This window comes from Zea mays, chromosome 5 (genome assembly GCF_902167145.1).
Source record: "Zea mays cultivar B73 chromosome 5, Zm-B73-REFERENCE-NAM-5.0, whole genome shotgun sequence".
NCBI lineage: Eukaryota > Viridiplantae > Streptophyta > Magnoliopsida > Poales > Poaceae > Zea > Zea mays.
Window position 1 is genome coordinate 166,094,716 of NC_050100.1, and position 15,394 is coordinate 166,110,109.

At 44.7% G+C, this 15,394-nt stretch overlaps 3 protein-coding genes across 25 annotated transcripts; 2 read left to right on the forward strand and 1 right to left on the reverse strand.

Annotated features, from left to right (window-relative positions):
- The first annotated feature begins 116 nt into the window (after positions 1 to 116).
- Positions 117 to 2,952, forward strand: LOC100282665 (uncharacterized). Its single transcript, NM_001155573.2, has 5 exons — positions 117 to 763; positions 1,809 to 1,908; positions 2,007 to 2,102; positions 2,173 to 2,253; positions 2,628 to 2,952. Exons 1-5 carry the CDS (start codon positions 219 to 221, stop codon positions 2,688 to 2,690), a joined length of 885 nt encoding a protein of 294 aa, NP_001149045.1. The 5' UTR covers positions 117 to 218; the 3' UTR covers positions 2,691 to 2,952.
- Positions 2,953 to 3,846: 894 nt separating this feature from the next.
- LOC100275206 (uncharacterized) lies at positions 3,847 to 10,141 on the forward strand. 6 transcript variants are annotated; one of them, XM_035967860.1, is made up of 5 exons: positions 3,847 to 4,019; positions 5,466 to 6,069; positions 8,894 to 9,208; positions 9,321 to 9,531; positions 9,665 to 10,141. In XM_035967860.1, exons 3-5 carry the CDS (start codon positions 8,934 to 8,936, stop codon positions 9,863 to 9,865), a joined length of 687 nt encoding a protein of 228 aa, XP_035823753.1. In that variant the 5' UTR covers positions 3,847 to 4,019; positions 5,466 to 6,069; positions 8,894 to 8,933; the 3' UTR covers positions 9,866 to 10,141. The 6 variants fall into 6 exon arrangements, with proteins under 6 accessions (XP_035823753.1, XP_035823754.1, XP_035823752.1 ...); XM_035967859.1 differs by having other exon boundaries at positions 3,871 to 4,390; XM_035967858.1 differs by having other exon boundaries at positions 3,871 to 4,333; positions 4,450 to 6,069.
- Positions 10,142 to 10,424: 283 nt separating this feature from the next.
- Positions 10,425 to 15,080, reverse strand: LOC100276980 (uncharacterized). 18 transcript variants are annotated; one of them, XM_035967892.1, is made up of 7 exons: positions 14,841 to 15,076; positions 14,659 to 14,727; positions 14,409 to 14,480; positions 14,210 to 14,308; positions 14,056 to 14,118; positions 11,008 to 12,151; positions 10,425 to 10,690 (listed from the first exon to the last, which is right to left on the reverse strand). In XM_035967892.1, exons 1-7 carry the CDS (start codon positions 14,971 to 14,973, stop codon positions 10,684 to 10,686), a joined length of 1,587 nt encoding a protein of 528 aa, XP_035823785.1. In that variant the 5' UTR covers positions 14,974 to 15,076; the 3' UTR covers positions 10,425 to 10,683. The 18 variants fall into 18 exon arrangements, with proteins under 18 accessions (XP_035823785.1, XP_035823784.1, XP_035823788.1 ...); XM_035967891.1 differs by having other exon boundaries at positions 14,409 to 14,483; NM_001150660.2 differs by lacking the exon at positions 11,008 to 12,151 and having other exon boundaries at positions 10,426 to 10,690; positions 14,409 to 14,489; positions 14,841 to 15,009.
- Positions 15,081 to 15,394: the final 314 nt, after the last annotated feature.

Genomic DNA, 15,394 nt, shown 5'->3' on the forward strand with positions numbered 1-15,394 from the left:
TAGAAAACATTGATATTTTATTTATATAATTAGTTAACTTTTGGAGATTTTCTGAGACTGTATCCAGAATTACACTGAAGCATCAATCAATCAATGAAAGAGACCCATAAAACGGCAGCCAGGGCGCAGCACCCTCTATCCGTTCTTCAGCCGGCGCCTCCCACGTCTCCAGTCCGACACTCCGACTCACTCCCCCTCCCCCGCCCCAACCCGTCGCAATGGCCGCCGTCTCCGCAGCCCCGAGGCCCTCGATGCCTCCCCGACTCGCCCTCCGTGCCCACCTCTTCTCCTCCGCCTCTCCGCTCCCAATGCGCGCGCTCCCCTTACTCCGCAGCCGCTTCCGCTCCTTGACCACGGCCTACGCTGTCAAGCAGGACACGGCCCTCTGGACCCCTGCACCCGTCTCCGCCATCAGTGCTGCCACCGACGACGGCTCCGTCTCCCTCATCGCCGTCGACCTATCTGACGCCACGGACCTCGTGGACTCGTACACGAACCCGGGCCAATACCTCCTGATCCGCGTACCCGGCGAGGAGCTCAAGCCGGCGTACATGGTCATCTCCTCGCCGCCTAAAGCGGGGCCCCGGTTCGAATTCCTCGTCAAAAGCGTGCCGGGAGCTACCGCGGGGCGGCTCTGCGCCCTCCGAGACGGGGATGTTGTGGAGCTCGGCGCCGTCACGGGGAAGGGGTTCCCCCTCGACAGGATAAATCCGCCCGACGTCGCGCAGACCGTGCTCATCTTCGCGGCGGGGACGGGGATCAGGTCATTCTCGTCCCTTGTTTCTCTACTCAATACATCTGTCCTTATATTTACTCCACATAAATAAATCATATAATCTACGGACGGTCTCTTCATATTTATTTACCGTGCTGATGCAGCACCTCTTGATGAGCCGCTGTAATTGTGTCTGTTTGTAGGAAGAATGCCATCAAACCTTCTTTTCTTCATTAATCGTTTCAACCAGCCGAAGAATGGACGTTGTTTTACCATCCTAGAGTTGGTATGCTTAATCAACAAATAAGAATGGACGTTGTTTAACCATCCTCATCCTGGAGCAGAGCTAGAATTAGTTTCAACCAGCCGACTAGCTGAGCTCTGTTGCTGCTGTGAAGCAGAAGCCACATCTTGCTGTTCCTCATTGCCATCTGCGCCGCTGCTTCTGATGATTCCATTTACTTCCTGCCCAGAGTCACTCTCTCCCGTCAGTTTCTGTGTAATTTGTGGCCACTGGGGTAGAAGGGATGGTCGCAGCCCCCCTTGCAATAGGGTGTCTCGTATCTGTTGTGGTTATTATCATGGCCTCACGTGTTCTTATGCATCTGCTCAAGGTTGAGTACGTTTGAGGTCTCCTTGTGTGCATCCATTTCACGTAGTAATAAATCAAGAAAAAGAAAGCTTTCTTAATAAAAATGTTTTTGGGGTTTTAAGGTCTTCTCCAAATTAGCAAACTACAAGTTCTTTTATGGTTGCAACCGCAGAGGTGAGATGAGACAACACATTTGAATCGTGGACGTCATACGAAATTAATTTCCGGTTACTATTGCTACCGTGCCTAACAGACTACCAGAGCCTCCTACAAGTAGTTGCTGACAACTTTGAGTTTGACAATTGACATGCTATCAACTACCTACTGCAGCAACAAACTATGGTCAGGGACTAGGTCATCCATAGATGGAAATCATAATCCTCAAGAATACTATTTCAGTTTCCATCTGCATTGTGGCTGACTAGCTAATTTTGCTTCTACTCTTAAGTTTTGGGCCTCCTCTGATCTTTCCCAAATTAATCTCCTGTATTTTTGATGCAGTGCGATTCGATCACTTATCGAGTTCGGTTTCGCTGCCAAAGAAAGAGCTGATGTGAGGCTTTATTATGGTGATACAAGTCTGAAATCTATGTCATACCAGGTTGGAGAAATTTCCCCTATGTACTGTATGCAAGTCGTGTATTTGCCGGAGAAGCCTTTAGCTCACATAACAAAGATACATAATTTTCTGTTTGGCAGGAAAGGCTTAGTAACTGGGAGTCAACTGGAATTAAAATAATACCAGTCTTATCACAACCAGATGACAGCTGGAAAGGTGAACGAGGATATGTTCAGGTAATACAAGAAATGCTCCACCATTGTTTTGTCTTATTGAGACATCCTTCTAATGACATTAATCTTGCAGGATGCTTTCTTCAGAAACAAGAACATAGTAAATCCATCTTCTACAGGAGCCATACTTTGTGGACCGAATGAAATGCAGGAGGTGTGCATTGTTGTTGTTTCAAGACTCTTTTTGCATAACTTTACTATTAAGCATGCTGAGCCTATGACAAAAATTGTTTGCTACTTGTGAGTCGAACTGCTACTGCATCAAACTGTGCATGTAAACACTTAAGTACTATATATTTAAAATGGAGACCTACATCCCTAAACTTACTAACTGTAGCATCCTAGATCAAAATTAGTCTAATGAGATCTGGCTCATCATCTATTTAGCATGCTGAATCCTAAAACCTTTCTACCTCTGGCTCTCATGCACTCCCTTCTCTGACCTGCATCAACTAACCGCACCACCAGCTTTTTTCGTGTGGATGCAATGATGAATTGATGATACTGATGACGCTCTCTACTTTACAGGAACTCACCTTATCCCTTGTAGCAGATGGTGTCTCACGAGACAAAATCTTAACGAACTACTGAAAGCGATCTCCGGTCTCTGATGTATTTTATGACCAGTTAGGCCTCAACGTGTAAACTTTATTGCTTAGGCCTGGCTGTGATGTTCCAGTGATATATGAATAAACTACTGAACTTGAGACGAGGATGTAATGTTCAGTGATATATTATATGAATAAACTACTGAATTTGAGGCGAGGACAATACTGTGGTCAAGTTTCGGTTTGGTTCATATAAATGGCCGCAGTAACATGCTTCTTTATCCTTCATGCAAGTAAAATGCTCCCTCTACTGCTTGTCAACCCTGAGGGCCTGTTTGTTTGGTCTTAATTGGGCTGAATTAGAATTAGATTCTAGGGCAAGCCTGTTTGGATGCACTTGAAATTGGAAATCAACATTCCACTCACTTTCCTAGCCCAAATCTAAAGCCCACAACAGATTCTTAGCTTGTGAAGACAGAAAACGATTCCTCTCCCCTCCCTCCCAGCAGGAGCTTTTGTTATTATAATACTCATTTCATTAGGCTTCTTCTTTTTAGTACTTATAATTTTACCTTCTCCATAATAGTATTCATAGGTAACCCTATTCTTTAAAATAGTACTTCGACCTCTTTTTAATCATTTCTATTTTCTTTTCTTATTTCTCAGCACCGTACTCCCTACTTTTCCTCTCTCCCTCCACATCTCTATTCATCACAAGAATGCATACATACATACATACAACAGACTAGATATCGCAGGTGTAATTCTCAGATGCATCAACAAGTGTGATCATATTTATTACTGACGTACTGACCGGTTAGGTTATATATCACAGTAGCTATCATCCACGGCTGAACAACTCCAAGTAATTCCCTTGTCTATCATTCGTCTTCCATCTTCATGCCAAATAAAAATAATATACAAAACTACTACTATCTACCTTGACAAGAACATGTTCAAACGGTTGCTGGTGACCCTCATCCCTCAGCCGGTCAATAGCATCTAAGCAAACTAGACACAAATACTAGCATTGGCAGTATGAATTCCTGCTAGAACTGATATAGCAGTACGGCTAATTTAGGTGGTGAGAAATAAGAAAATAAAATGAAAACAATTAAAAATGGGTTAAAATACTATTTTAAAGGATATGTTCACTTGTAAGTACTATTATAGAGAAGATAAAATTGTAAGTACTAAAAGAGAGCAGCCTGATAAAAGGAATACTATAATAGCAAAAAGCTCCTCCCAGCAGTGCACGCGTGAAGCTCGGCGGCGGCCGGCACGGTGCATCCTCCGCTCTTGCCTCACCTCCCGGTCCATCCTCGCTGCTCACGCGTGCCTCACCTCGACAGCAGCCTTCCCTCGCGACAGGGTGAGCACCCTTCCCCCACCTCGCTGCTTCTGACCCGCGAGCCGCGCTGAGGAGATCTCGAGGTGCCCTCCTCCGCCTCGGCGGGCTCGCCTGCCTTGCGGGTCGCGGTCGCGTCGCGGATGGACCTTCTGACTTGTCCGGTTCTCCCCGCCCCTGCGTGCGCTGCGAGCTCGGCTGCGTGCCTTCGTGAGAGGGGGTGCGAACGGCCAGATGGGGATCTAATCAGACAAGCGAACGAGGACGGGAACGGGCACGGGGGTGCCGCGCCCGCGATATCCGTCGTCCCCGGCGAGGCGGCGACACTGCTGCTGTAGGTGCGAGCCGTAGCTACTGGCCTGCCGTAGCTACTGTAGGCGGCGACACTGCTGTAGGTGCGCCCGCGACAATTGCATTCTTACAATTGCCTCTGATTATTGACAACGCTCTGCAGATCAGTTTCCTCTTGCAATATAACAAAGTTCAATCCTGGTAGATGCACGAAAAGACACTCCGCAGAGGAAATTTACCATGAAACTCAAACCCGAACAGCCTCCATGTATCCTCACAGCAAGAAAGATATCTAGATTTCATATATTCAGCAATTTCATCGATACCATCAGAGCTAGTCTTTTCTTGATCTACTGTACCGTCACCCTTTGTAGATTCTGAAGCAGATGACTCACGATTCTTGAACCTCATTCTATGCACAGTCAAATCCTTTGTTGACATACTTAATAGACACTTGATCAGATAGGTTTGGTTACAGGCCTCAACATCAATATGTGCCTGGCATTTCTTGAGCACAGTGCACAGATAGACTATGTGGCACAACCCATAGACTATCTACTTGTACATTCCCTTTCCAGGCAAGAATACCATTTTTCTGCGCCTGTATAGTGGGTAGCCAGCTTCGTAAAAAAAAAACTGTTTCAGATCTAAATGACTTAGGCCTTTTAAACAATAGCCATCTCTCGTGCAAGGACTATTTGGATTAGCTGAACCACACGGGTCTTGTATCATAAACTCTTCAACCAGGAAGAATCCTAACGGATCAGCACTAGGATCAGGTAACTCAGCAGATATATATCTATCAACGTTAAGATTCGATTTGCTGGTCAGCGAGTCAAAATGGCTCGCCCAGCTGGACCAGCTCATGTGGAACCATGCCTAGGAGCTCTCCAGCTGAGAACCGTTGGCCAAATAAATCCTTTTGTTGGGTGTGGATCAGCTCATGTGGAACCATGCCTACCTTGCCTGCTCACTTGTGAAAGACGAATGTTCCCCCAGTGCATATTTGCATTGCATTCTATATTCGCATTGCATTGCTTTATTTAATTTGCCGGTCTTGCATGCACCGTATACATATACATATCATTCTGTTCACCTGTTCTTCTTTGAATTAGTGATATATATATATATATAATGTTTTGTCAAGTGTGCTTATGATGTATGGTTTATCTGCTGTAGATGTCTCACAACAACTTAGAATTGGTTAGAAGAAATTTGGAGGAAATGAGAGAGAGGCGTAGGAAGAAGAGGCTGAGAGTAGCATCCTTATTTGTTGCAACTGTCATGGGCATGATTGCGGAATATTATTATCGGAAAAGACCTAGACATCTTATGGATCCCTCTGAGGTGATAGAGAGAGATGTAGCTGGTCGGAAACAAATGCTAAGGAATCTGTATCAAGGATCAAATGTTTATTGCTATGACAGTTTGCGTCTAACTAAGAGATCCTTTTCGGACCTATGCACTATCTTACGTGAGAGGTGCGATATGTGTGACACCTTGAATGTGTCGGTAGAAGAAAAGGTTGCTATCTTTTTGCTTGTAGTGGGTCATGGCACTAAGATGAGGATGATTCGTAGCTCATACGGGTGGTCACTTGAATCAATTAGACGCTATTTTAATGAGGTGTTGAGAGGTGTTCTATCATTATGCCATGAATTTATCAAGCTTCCTGATCCACACTATCATCAATGGTATGCTACAAACAAGTGGCTTTGGTTGGGATTGGAACAAGAACAAGATATCCGTCGATAGTGATTCTGTATGGGAGGCTTATGTGGCGGTAAGTTTCAGTTTTTTTCTGCTGTTACAACTTAATAGACTAAAGAGACTACAGAAATTCTGGATTAGCAGTCATTTTCCAGAAAAAAAACTTCATGTTTGATTTCTATTGGCTGCACAGGAATAAAAGAATAAAAATAAAGAGAAATCTAGACAGCTGTTGTTTAGTGCAGATAGTGGATTGTGCATGCTTCTGTCCATTTTTTTCTTTGGTGCATTTCCCCAGATCTTCTTTGGAGTTGGCAGTAGTCGTAACTAGTAACGATGTATTTGCCTGCTGTCGGTAGACTATATATGCCGACAAGGAGCTGGGAGAAGTTCTTAGAGATGTACTGTAATATTCGAGTATCTTGGAGATCTCCACATGTCGTCTCGATGCGTATCTTTTGACTGGAAATCACTTTTGAGTGTACTTGTGCCAGTTGATTAATTAATTAGTAGGGCAGCCATCACCTTTTGTGGTGTGTGTCTTGGGTTGGGACATGTCGTCGTCTAGCATTTCTTTGTGTGGTTAGTGGCATTATCTAGCATGTCGTCGTCTTTGCCTAATTAATTGCCAGCCAAGAGCAAGACATTATGGTCATATATAGGGCTTGCCTGCTGCTTGCCACCTGAAGACGACTGATCCTAGTATTATTATGAAACATGTGTTTTCTGTTTTCTACCCTAATGATGTGTTCTGGTCTTTTTGGAAGGTGTGTTTTCAGTGGCTCTCTGAGAACAACATGTTTTCTGTTTTCACCGAACAAGAACAGACCTCCCCATGCCATGGATTCTTTGCACCGAGCGACGCCTCCTTAAGTCCTTATCCTGAAAGAATGTTTTGCGGCGGTTAATCGATATGGTGAAATCAGTTAGACAAACTAGTTAGTCCATAAGATTTGTGATGGCCGTCAAGCACCAAAACTTAAGGGAAAATGAACTAACTTCCCTTGGGAAAATGAAAATACCATGGGAAAATATGGTTCCCAAACTAGCCCTTATAGGATGATAAAACCCGGTGGAGAATTTTCTTTTAACACCTCTACCTCGTTCCCTTCTATCTGCTTTCTCCAATCTCCAACATTGTCGGCCGCGGCAGACTGCACTCTCCTATACACACCCAACGACTCAGGTCTCTTTCTCCAATAAAGTGAGGACCCTTGTAGTTCTTTCTAGATAAGACAACTACCTTGGCACCGTGCCAAGGTTTGGATTACTGACCTTGTGTTTTGGGGTCCATGGCTATAGCACTAAAAGAGCGTCCGCCTTGGGCCTTGCCGCACGGTATTCCATGCATGCTGCCATGGGTTGATGTGATTGCTTGTGGTTGTTGATTTTCCTCTGATTGTGGTTGTTTACTCTGCTCCGTGCTGCTTCTGCTCTATATGCTGCTAGACTGCTGCTGCTTGTAGTTTAGGTGTTTGATGAAATGCCCGTTCAAGGTAAAATTCTAGTTAACGTGTCCATGCTGCCTTTTTTTTGGCAATTATGCTGTGATGTTCTAGCTTCATGTTCGTGTAATTAGATGCTGTGGGTGTGAGAAGCGGAAAACAAGATTTGTATGGGAACTAGTGTTGATTTGGAGAAATCCGTATGATTACTTACTGAAATTACATAGATTCTTTGCAATTTCGATGCCTTGCTTTCATCAATTTTGTCCAGCCAAGCCAGTAGCGCCTCCCTTTCAGGATGTTCAAATCACATCATTCGACAATTGACCTTTGTGCGATCTTGCAGTTGCACAGGTACAGAACATAGAAATGGTGAGCCTGTAACTGAACATGATTATCTTGCGCATGTGCAAAAATCAGAAATGAGCCATCGTGGCTTTGTCAGACAATGTTTGTTGGGTTTATCATCATTGGATGCAAGACTATGTTAATATATGATTGTAATAATTAGTTGAAAATAGGTGTTGCAATTTAAACCTTTGAAATTAGAGATGTTGAAGAATAAAATTCTTTGCAAATAATAAGTGTTACCATAGCCATTACAAATAATTTGAATACCAATAGAATGTGAATTAAGGGATGGAGGACTGAGATTTGGCTGGTTTGCTGGGGGGACGTTGCTGGGGGGACGAGTAATATGGTTTGTATCTTTGGAATGGATAGCCAAATGAAGATATGGAGGGTAGAATTTGCAGGGTCTTCTGAAGATGCTCTAATAACAGATAGGGTGATTCTAGTAGGCACCCATGAGGTTCGAAATGCTCCGTCATTTTATCAGCTAATCTTACATTCAGTCAGTTTCAGAAGGAATGAGATACAGCCATACTGGCCATAAATCCCAAAATCCCTGAAACTTGGTAACAAGCAATCCCATGTGTGGATATAATTCCAACCATAGCAGTAGAAACTAAACTAGACACCTTATCCTTGAGCCACAACTATGTAATAGTGCACTTGTTGTGTCTGTGAATGATGCAGATGTGTCCAGCTATTGTTTATCTCATCTGTACTCTGAAATGATCTCTGCCTGTCTAGGACCTTTGATTCACCATGTGTTGTCCATACCGGTGAACCAAAGCACATGATAGCAGTGCATTAGCTAAATCATGTAATTAACACCCCATCATGTGTCCATGCCTGATTTGTAGCGTCTCAAATCAGAATGAACCCTCATTTATTTTAGATTCATGCTTGCCAAGGCACATGTGTTGTGCTGAAGGGAGCACCGTTGGCCTTCAGATATGTATGCTATGCACAATCATTATGAATCTGCCAAAACATGCAAATCATCTCTCATTCTCCCAGCTAAAATAGAGTATGATCCAGTAGCTGCCCCCATGTGATGCGACTGATTTCACCATATCGATTAACCGCCGCAAAACATTCTTTCAGGATAAGGACTTAAGGAGGCGTCGCTCGGTGCAAAGAATCCATGGCATGGGGAGGTCTGTTCTTGTGCATGGGCCGCCCCACGCAGGAGCAACAGAAGTCCTGCCTTGCAGCCGCTGGTGGCTTCAACTACGACACAGCTCTCCAAGGCGCCACACGCCCAAAGTCAGTGTCTACCTTGACCTCTGACGAAGCTGGTGGCGAAATAGGTGACAAGGATCTTACCGAGCGTGGATTCTTTGTGAACCGATCGCGTGTTCTGGTCGGCTCAGGTTCTGACGCCTTTGTCCATGCCAAATCTGCCCTCCTCTCATGGAGGTATATAAGGATCCTGAACCAGAGAGAGCTCTCATGGTCCATTCTCGCTACAATATATTCAGATACCCCCTTTGCCTCTTGAATGATCATTCCAGGAACTGGTGGTTTTCAGGCACTTGGCTTTAGGGTGGGCGAACGTGGAACCGGACACCCCGGTGAAGGTAGGTACAAGGTTCTGCATCTGCTACAAGGAGTTGATCCCCTGGGTGACGCTGCCGCTTCAGATAGCGTATGTGACCGACGTCGATTCAGACACGTCCAAAGGGTGCTCCCGGTCCAAGATGTTTGCCTTCGGCAGCGGCACTCTACAGGGCCATCTGCTGGTTGGTACATCTACACAAAACAAATTCAAGGGATAGAAATGTTGGCATGGTTTTTTGCTACGTGCTAGAACTGAAAAAAAGGTGAAAACTCGGTCTTTGACGATATGTATGTGGTATTGTGGTGTGTGTGCAGGCCGGAGAGGAGCGGTTCTCGGTACAGGTGGACGAGGAGGAGAGGGTGTGGTACGAGGTGCTTTCTTTCTCGAAGCCGGCGCACGTCCTGGCGACGCTGTGCTACCCGTATGTGCAGCTGAGGCAGAAGCATTTCGCGCAGCAGTCGGGACAGGCGCTCGTCAGGCATGTGTCCACCTGCTCTTCCAAGCAGAAGCAGTAGTAGAGCTTTGTGGAGATGCACTGCACAGAGAATGCTGTATGTATTCCCCCTTTGAATTCTATTCCGACATGGCCTGGTTTGGCGGCGCTGGGGCCTGGGTGGGATGATATATGTTCGGGCATTCCGAGTGGAGTTTGCCCATCCCATATTTTAATTTCTTCATGATGGTGGTGGATCTGTTGCAGCTGAATGAATTAAGACAGGAAGATATATAAAATTCATGCGCACACAGAATGAACACGAGATGAGAATCGAGAAGGTGCAGTGAATGATTTATCCATTATTTATGAAGTGATTAATTTAGTAATTAATTTAATCTTCAAAGTGCGTAGTTATCTAACAAATTATTAGAAAACATGGGTCTTTCCGATACTTATCAAAAATATGTATAACGAGATTTTTAAATCGTTTTTAAAGTACCGTTGAAGACGCCCTTAACACGGATTATATAATTATAAAATTTATTAGATTATATAATCTAGACATATTATAATCCCAAACAAACAATCCTTGATCTTTTTTTTATAAAACATATTTATCTATTTTTTTTCTCGAACAATGCAAAATAAACTCGTGTGGCATTTCATTAAAAAGAAGAAAAAAAATAGTACAGGGAGTTATTGAGAGGCCTCTCTGAACCCCGTACAAAGGTACAAAGTCAAAACAAAAATACAACCTCGACCCACGAAAACATCTCCTTGAGATAGAAAGCCCGAGGAGAGCAACCTAGAGAGGAGTTTGTTGAGAGCCGAGGCTCCAGCAGAGCACAAAGGACATATTCTTCCTCCAGTTTGTGTACCACCGTCCGAGCACAGAAGCTAGCTCCTTCAAAAAAAAAATCAATAATACGTTTCATTGTAACGACAGAATAGAATGGAATAGGACGATCCTTTAATAATATTATTTAGTTAAAAGTCAAAGATTGGGACAGTACTATCTCAGTGTTGTTCCTAATTGTACCTTAAAATTGGTCAGAGCACTACATCATACATTTTAGACCCTGTACAGAAGCAGAAACAATAAAACCTAATATAAAAAAAAGACGGTGTACACTAGTTCCATTGTCATAGCTAACACAAACCTCATCTCGTCCACCCACCTACACAATGAACTCTATTGCCTTCAACAAACTAGGTCCAAACCTCGTCACGTTGAGCACGACGTCCTGCTCGGTCATGTAGACCTCCCCGACCTTCTCCCATCCGCCGCTCCTTACGGCCTCCGGGTCTCTCACCACCGCATGGTTCCTGCCGTACTTCTCCAGCAGCGTGCTCTCGTCTGGACCGACGCTGTACCGCACATGCCTGAGGCCCATGTCCCTCGCAGGCGCGCCGTAGAACCCGTCAGCCATGAACTCGACCCCGTAGGGCACGACGTGCACCAGCGCCGCGCCCGACCTCAGGAACACCATGTTGGTCAAACCGGCACCGTGGACGCCCATCATCGCGTCACACGAGTCGACTAGGCGGGCAAACTCCTCGAGGTCAGAGTGGGTCCTTGGATCCGCCCTGACCACCTCGAAGCCGAACCAGCCAAGCCCGAGTAGAACGTCAGGCGTGTTCACGAGCCTCCGCGTCTTGCCCCGCTCGATGAGCATCATCCGGGGCTTCTTCTTCTCGGGCTCGTCTTTGTCAGCCCTGTACGGTATGTCCACTCCAGGCGCGGGCAGTCCGTAGGCTTCGCGGACAAACAGACGGAAATCCACCATCGTGTAGTTCTTCTGCGGCGTGGAGTCCGGATCGATGCCGAGGTCCCGGTGGCTCCTCAGCCCGACGATGACATGCGGATAGCACCTCACCTCGTCGTCTGCATCGAAATCGATGACACTGTGTCTCGTGAGGCGGCGGAGGATTGCCGAGTATTTCTTGATGAACCAGGGCCGGTTGTCGGTGACGAGTAGCTGGACATCTTGGTCGAACTGGCGGGCGGTAAGGAACAGAGGGACAAGGACGTCGCTCACGTCGTGCCAGACGTTTCCTGTGAACCCGCCCAACGCAAAGACGATGGCTGGCATGGTGTGCCTGGATGTGCAGCTTGGCGCCTGTTGGGAAGCCTTCAGGGTTTTGACAGTCACCTTCTTGATCCATGGAAGGCTCTTCCGTGATTGTGCTGGAATGTTCCACTCTTCACCGTTGGAAGTAAGGGGCTGTGGGACGTACATTACGGTGGAGGAGCGGCCAATGGCGCGAGCATCACCGCAAAGCTCACAGATGTCGTACCGCTGGTTGGAGAGATCACAGACGGTTGCTCCCGTTCGAGGTGTGCATGTTGTGTACTGGACTAAACCTGTTGGTCAATGATATGCAGCCGACAGTTTTAAGGGGTGTTTGGGAACAAAGTTTTTCTGCAGTTTTGGAAGAATACTGCAGTATTCTCAAATACTGCAGTATTATATACATAATGGTGTTTGGCAAGCTGGGTAAAATCTCTGTTTTCAAAACTGAAGTATTGCAAATACTATAGTTGTTTTAAGGCATTCTAAACTTAGCTCTGGACCTCAGTTTTCAAAACTGCGGTATTATAAACTACGGTATTGTCATAACTAAAGTATAGTATAGTATTTCAAAAACTGTGGTTTTCAAAAACTTTGTTCCCAAACAGGGCCTTAGATGTTAGTACATGTATGCAGTTCAGGATAAAGTTACCATGTACTTTAGTGGCCATCAAATCACATCAGTAACGATATATCTGGCGATGCATGATTTGCTTTCATTGTGCAATATTGAATAAGATTAGAAAATGCCTCAAAAGCATCCTGTAGCGCTACTGTAAAATACAACCAAATCAAACCAAAATGCTCAGCTGGACTTAGATTGGATAGATACTTCAGGTACATAACATATTTCATCTTTTAGACTCTGTGCAATGGAACTTCCATTTCTCGATGTGTAGATAAGTCATATGATATGAGAGTAACATTGATAAGGTCAACCCCAAAAGTACTCCTATATCTCTATCAGGGCAGACCCAGTGCTAGAGGATCCCACAAAAATAGGATCTAGAGAAGAGATAAACTAAGGCAAGCCTTCCCCTACAGACGCGAAGAGGCTGTTTCGAACCAGTGGTCTAGTGACTGCTGCACCACGCCTACCCTTCACTTCTATATCTCTATGATTTTATTAATATTTTGTTAGCATAAATTTAGATGCAGTAATGGAGAAAAGTGATGAAGGGACTGTATCCATCTCCTATGAACAAACAAATAAGACTGGAGATGGTGGCCCTTTTACTCCAGCATAACTCAAAATCCAACATCATCTGTATGCCACACCTTAAATCGTTAGATATGTTTCTTTGGACAAATTGGAAGGGTGTAATTATGTGAAGCCAGCATTGTTTCATTAAAAGAAATCAAATTTCATGGAACGGCATGTTTCAAACTTTGCATCCCATGGTATACTTTCGAAAGTATAAATAGATTAGGAAACATTGCATCTGTTAAATACAGAAGTAGCGCTTCGCGTACCGTTGCTCACTGCGGGTAGCCTAATCCAAGAAACCAGCAAAGCTAGTGGGATACTACTAGTTGTGCTAATGTATTTTTGTTTCCTTCAATGAAGCACCATGCCTCTCTTTGATACAATAATCAAGATTCCTATTTTCAGCACTTTGAAACTCTTATGTCCCATTATCCACGATGGGTGAACATTATGCTACATTTAGAAATAAAAAGAAAAAGAAAACATGATTTATGCTTTTCTATGACATTGTTTTTTACAAAATATCTTTATAAAAAAGCATATCGGTTGCCAATCAAAGCACCTCTGCTGTTAATTCTAAGCCCTCATGTGGGAGCCTCCGGCACTAGTTCAACAAAATGATAATTTACATGTGGTTCAACTAAAGCATATCACTAGCCTCACCTTTATTTTTATTCCATTGGAAGCAAGGGCTTTACTAACCAATCACAAGCAAGACATTTTTCCCTTTAACTGCCCTTTTTGCTCTCTCAGTGCCGGACAGCACAGGTGAAGTTGGAACACTATATTTGCTATACTAGACCAGCCTTGTAGTGCACCTTTTTACTCTCTCAATGCTGGACAGCACAGGTGAAGTTGGAACACTATCTTTGCTATACACCTATACTAGTCCAGCCTTGTAGAGTTGTAGTACAGAGTTTTGCATTTACCCAGCAGTGTATTCACAGCATAGAAACAAACAATGCGAGTATAGATGTATCTGTACAGTACCTGACTTAGCAGAGGTTTCTTCTCCTTCCTGGTCCTGTGGGGGCGATTGCTTCTCTTCAGGTTCTAGATGTGAGTCCAGAAAACAAGTATAGACAGTGTGAGCTACATTTGTAGCATCTGGAGACTGCTTCACGATGATAGCAGGGCTGCATACCAGATCCTCCACTGCTTCTTTCTCGTTGGACCGGCACTGCCGTTGCTGTCCCTCTCTCGCCTGCTGCAGGCACGGTGCCTTGGAAAGCTTGATTGGGCTCTACATTTCGCCAACTCACGGATTCAGAACATCAAATTAGCGAGTCACTTCACATTAATTGGGACATGAAACAGTAGTAAGAGAAGTAACAATGCCACACCAGAATTTCCAACATCCAATTCTTGCTCAAATGCAGCTGTTGCAAGATCCTCCTTGTTGGGAGATCCTCTGGCTGCTGCACCTTCGAAATCAAATTACTAAATCCCACTAATCCGGTCCGGATTCGAAAACCCAAACTCCAACTAAAACGGAACAAAAAAAAAGAACTTTCTTGCTTTGACAAGACCTCCTTCTAGCCATTAATAAACAAGACAAGGGAACAGGTTTTGAAGCCACATAGATTCGATTACCTGTGGATTCCGACTTATCGCGCACTGGCAGGGTGTTACCCGCGTTCACGGCAGTGAACTCCGAGGTGGCTACGAGTCCCAATAAACTCTAGTAAGAACACATACAAATTCGGTGATAGGGGAGAAAAAAAAGCAAGAGAAGAAAGATGCACTAGCTGCCAAACTGTAACTGTCGAGCTCACCACTTGGGTCCTGCGCGAACAGGCCGGAGAATACGACGACGGCCGTGATGAGAACGGCAGCGAACGGCGCGACGAGCCGGTGACGCCAGATGCGTTGCTTCACCATGCTCTTGGCCGCCTTGGGCGACCCCATGCCGCCGCTACTTTTCCTTCTTGGCCACCTCGCGATAGTCAACTTCTCGTGTTCTGTTCTGTTTCTGATTCTATACTTCCAAGAGCTGGGTCGCCGTGACACGCATGTACAGGATGGACGGGTTGTAGATGCAAATTACATTTTCTCGAGTGAATTTCACGGGCACTTCTTAACTTTATCACTTCTCGACTAGATCATAGTACTTCAAAATATAAATTTTTATCCCTAAACTATGTTTAGGGTGTCATACTGGTTTAAACCCTATTCTCCGACACTTCTACACAATTAATTATACCTTATTTGGTTAGGAGTGAATAGCAGGGGATCAGTCAAAATTGAAAAAAAAGTGACTTAATCACTCTCCATCTCCTAACTGAACAAAGTCTTAAGGATGTCTCCAACAATATCCTCTATATCCATC

Excerpts from the sequence above, each read along its gene's own strand:
- LOC100282665 (NM_001155573.2), top strand. The coding sequence starts at position 219 with ATGGCCGCCGTCTCCGCAGCCCCGAGGCCCTCGATGCCTCCCCGACTC. Across the intron at positions 764-1,808 it reads GCGGCGGGGACGGGGATCAG|TGCGATTCGATCACTTATCG; the intron begins GTCATTCTCGTC and ends TTTTTGATGCAG. Across the intron at positions 2,254-2,627 it reads GACCGAATGAAATGCAGGAG|GAACTCACCTTATCCCTTGT; the intron begins GTGTGCATTGTT and ends TCTACTTTACAG.
- LOC100275206 (XM_035967861.1), top strand. The coding sequence starts at position 8,934 with ATGGCATGGGGAGGTCTGTTCTTGTGCATGGGCCGCCCCACGCAGGAG. Across the intron at positions 9,209-9,320 it reads TCTGCCCTCCTCTCATGGAG|GCACTTGGCTTTAGGGTGGG; the intron begins GTATATAAGGAT and ends GGTGGTTTTCAG. Across the intron at positions 9,532-9,664 it reads CTCTACAGGGCCATCTGCTG|GCCGGAGAGGAGCGGTTCTC; the intron begins GTTGGTACATCT and ends GTGTGTGTGCAG.
- LOC100276980 (XM_008645143.4), bottom strand. The coding sequence starts at position 14,973 with ATGGGGTCGCCCAAGGCGGCCAAGAGCATGGTGAAGCAACGCATCTGG. Across the intron at positions 14,490-14,658 it reads CGATAAGTCGGAATCCACAG|GTGCAGCAGCCAGAGGATCT; the intron begins GTAATCGAATCT and ends TTGATTTCGAAG. Across the intron at positions 14,119-14,209 it reads AAGAAGCAGTGGAGGATCTG|AACCTGAAGAGAAGCAATCG; the intron begins GTATGCAGCCCT and ends ACTCACATCTAG.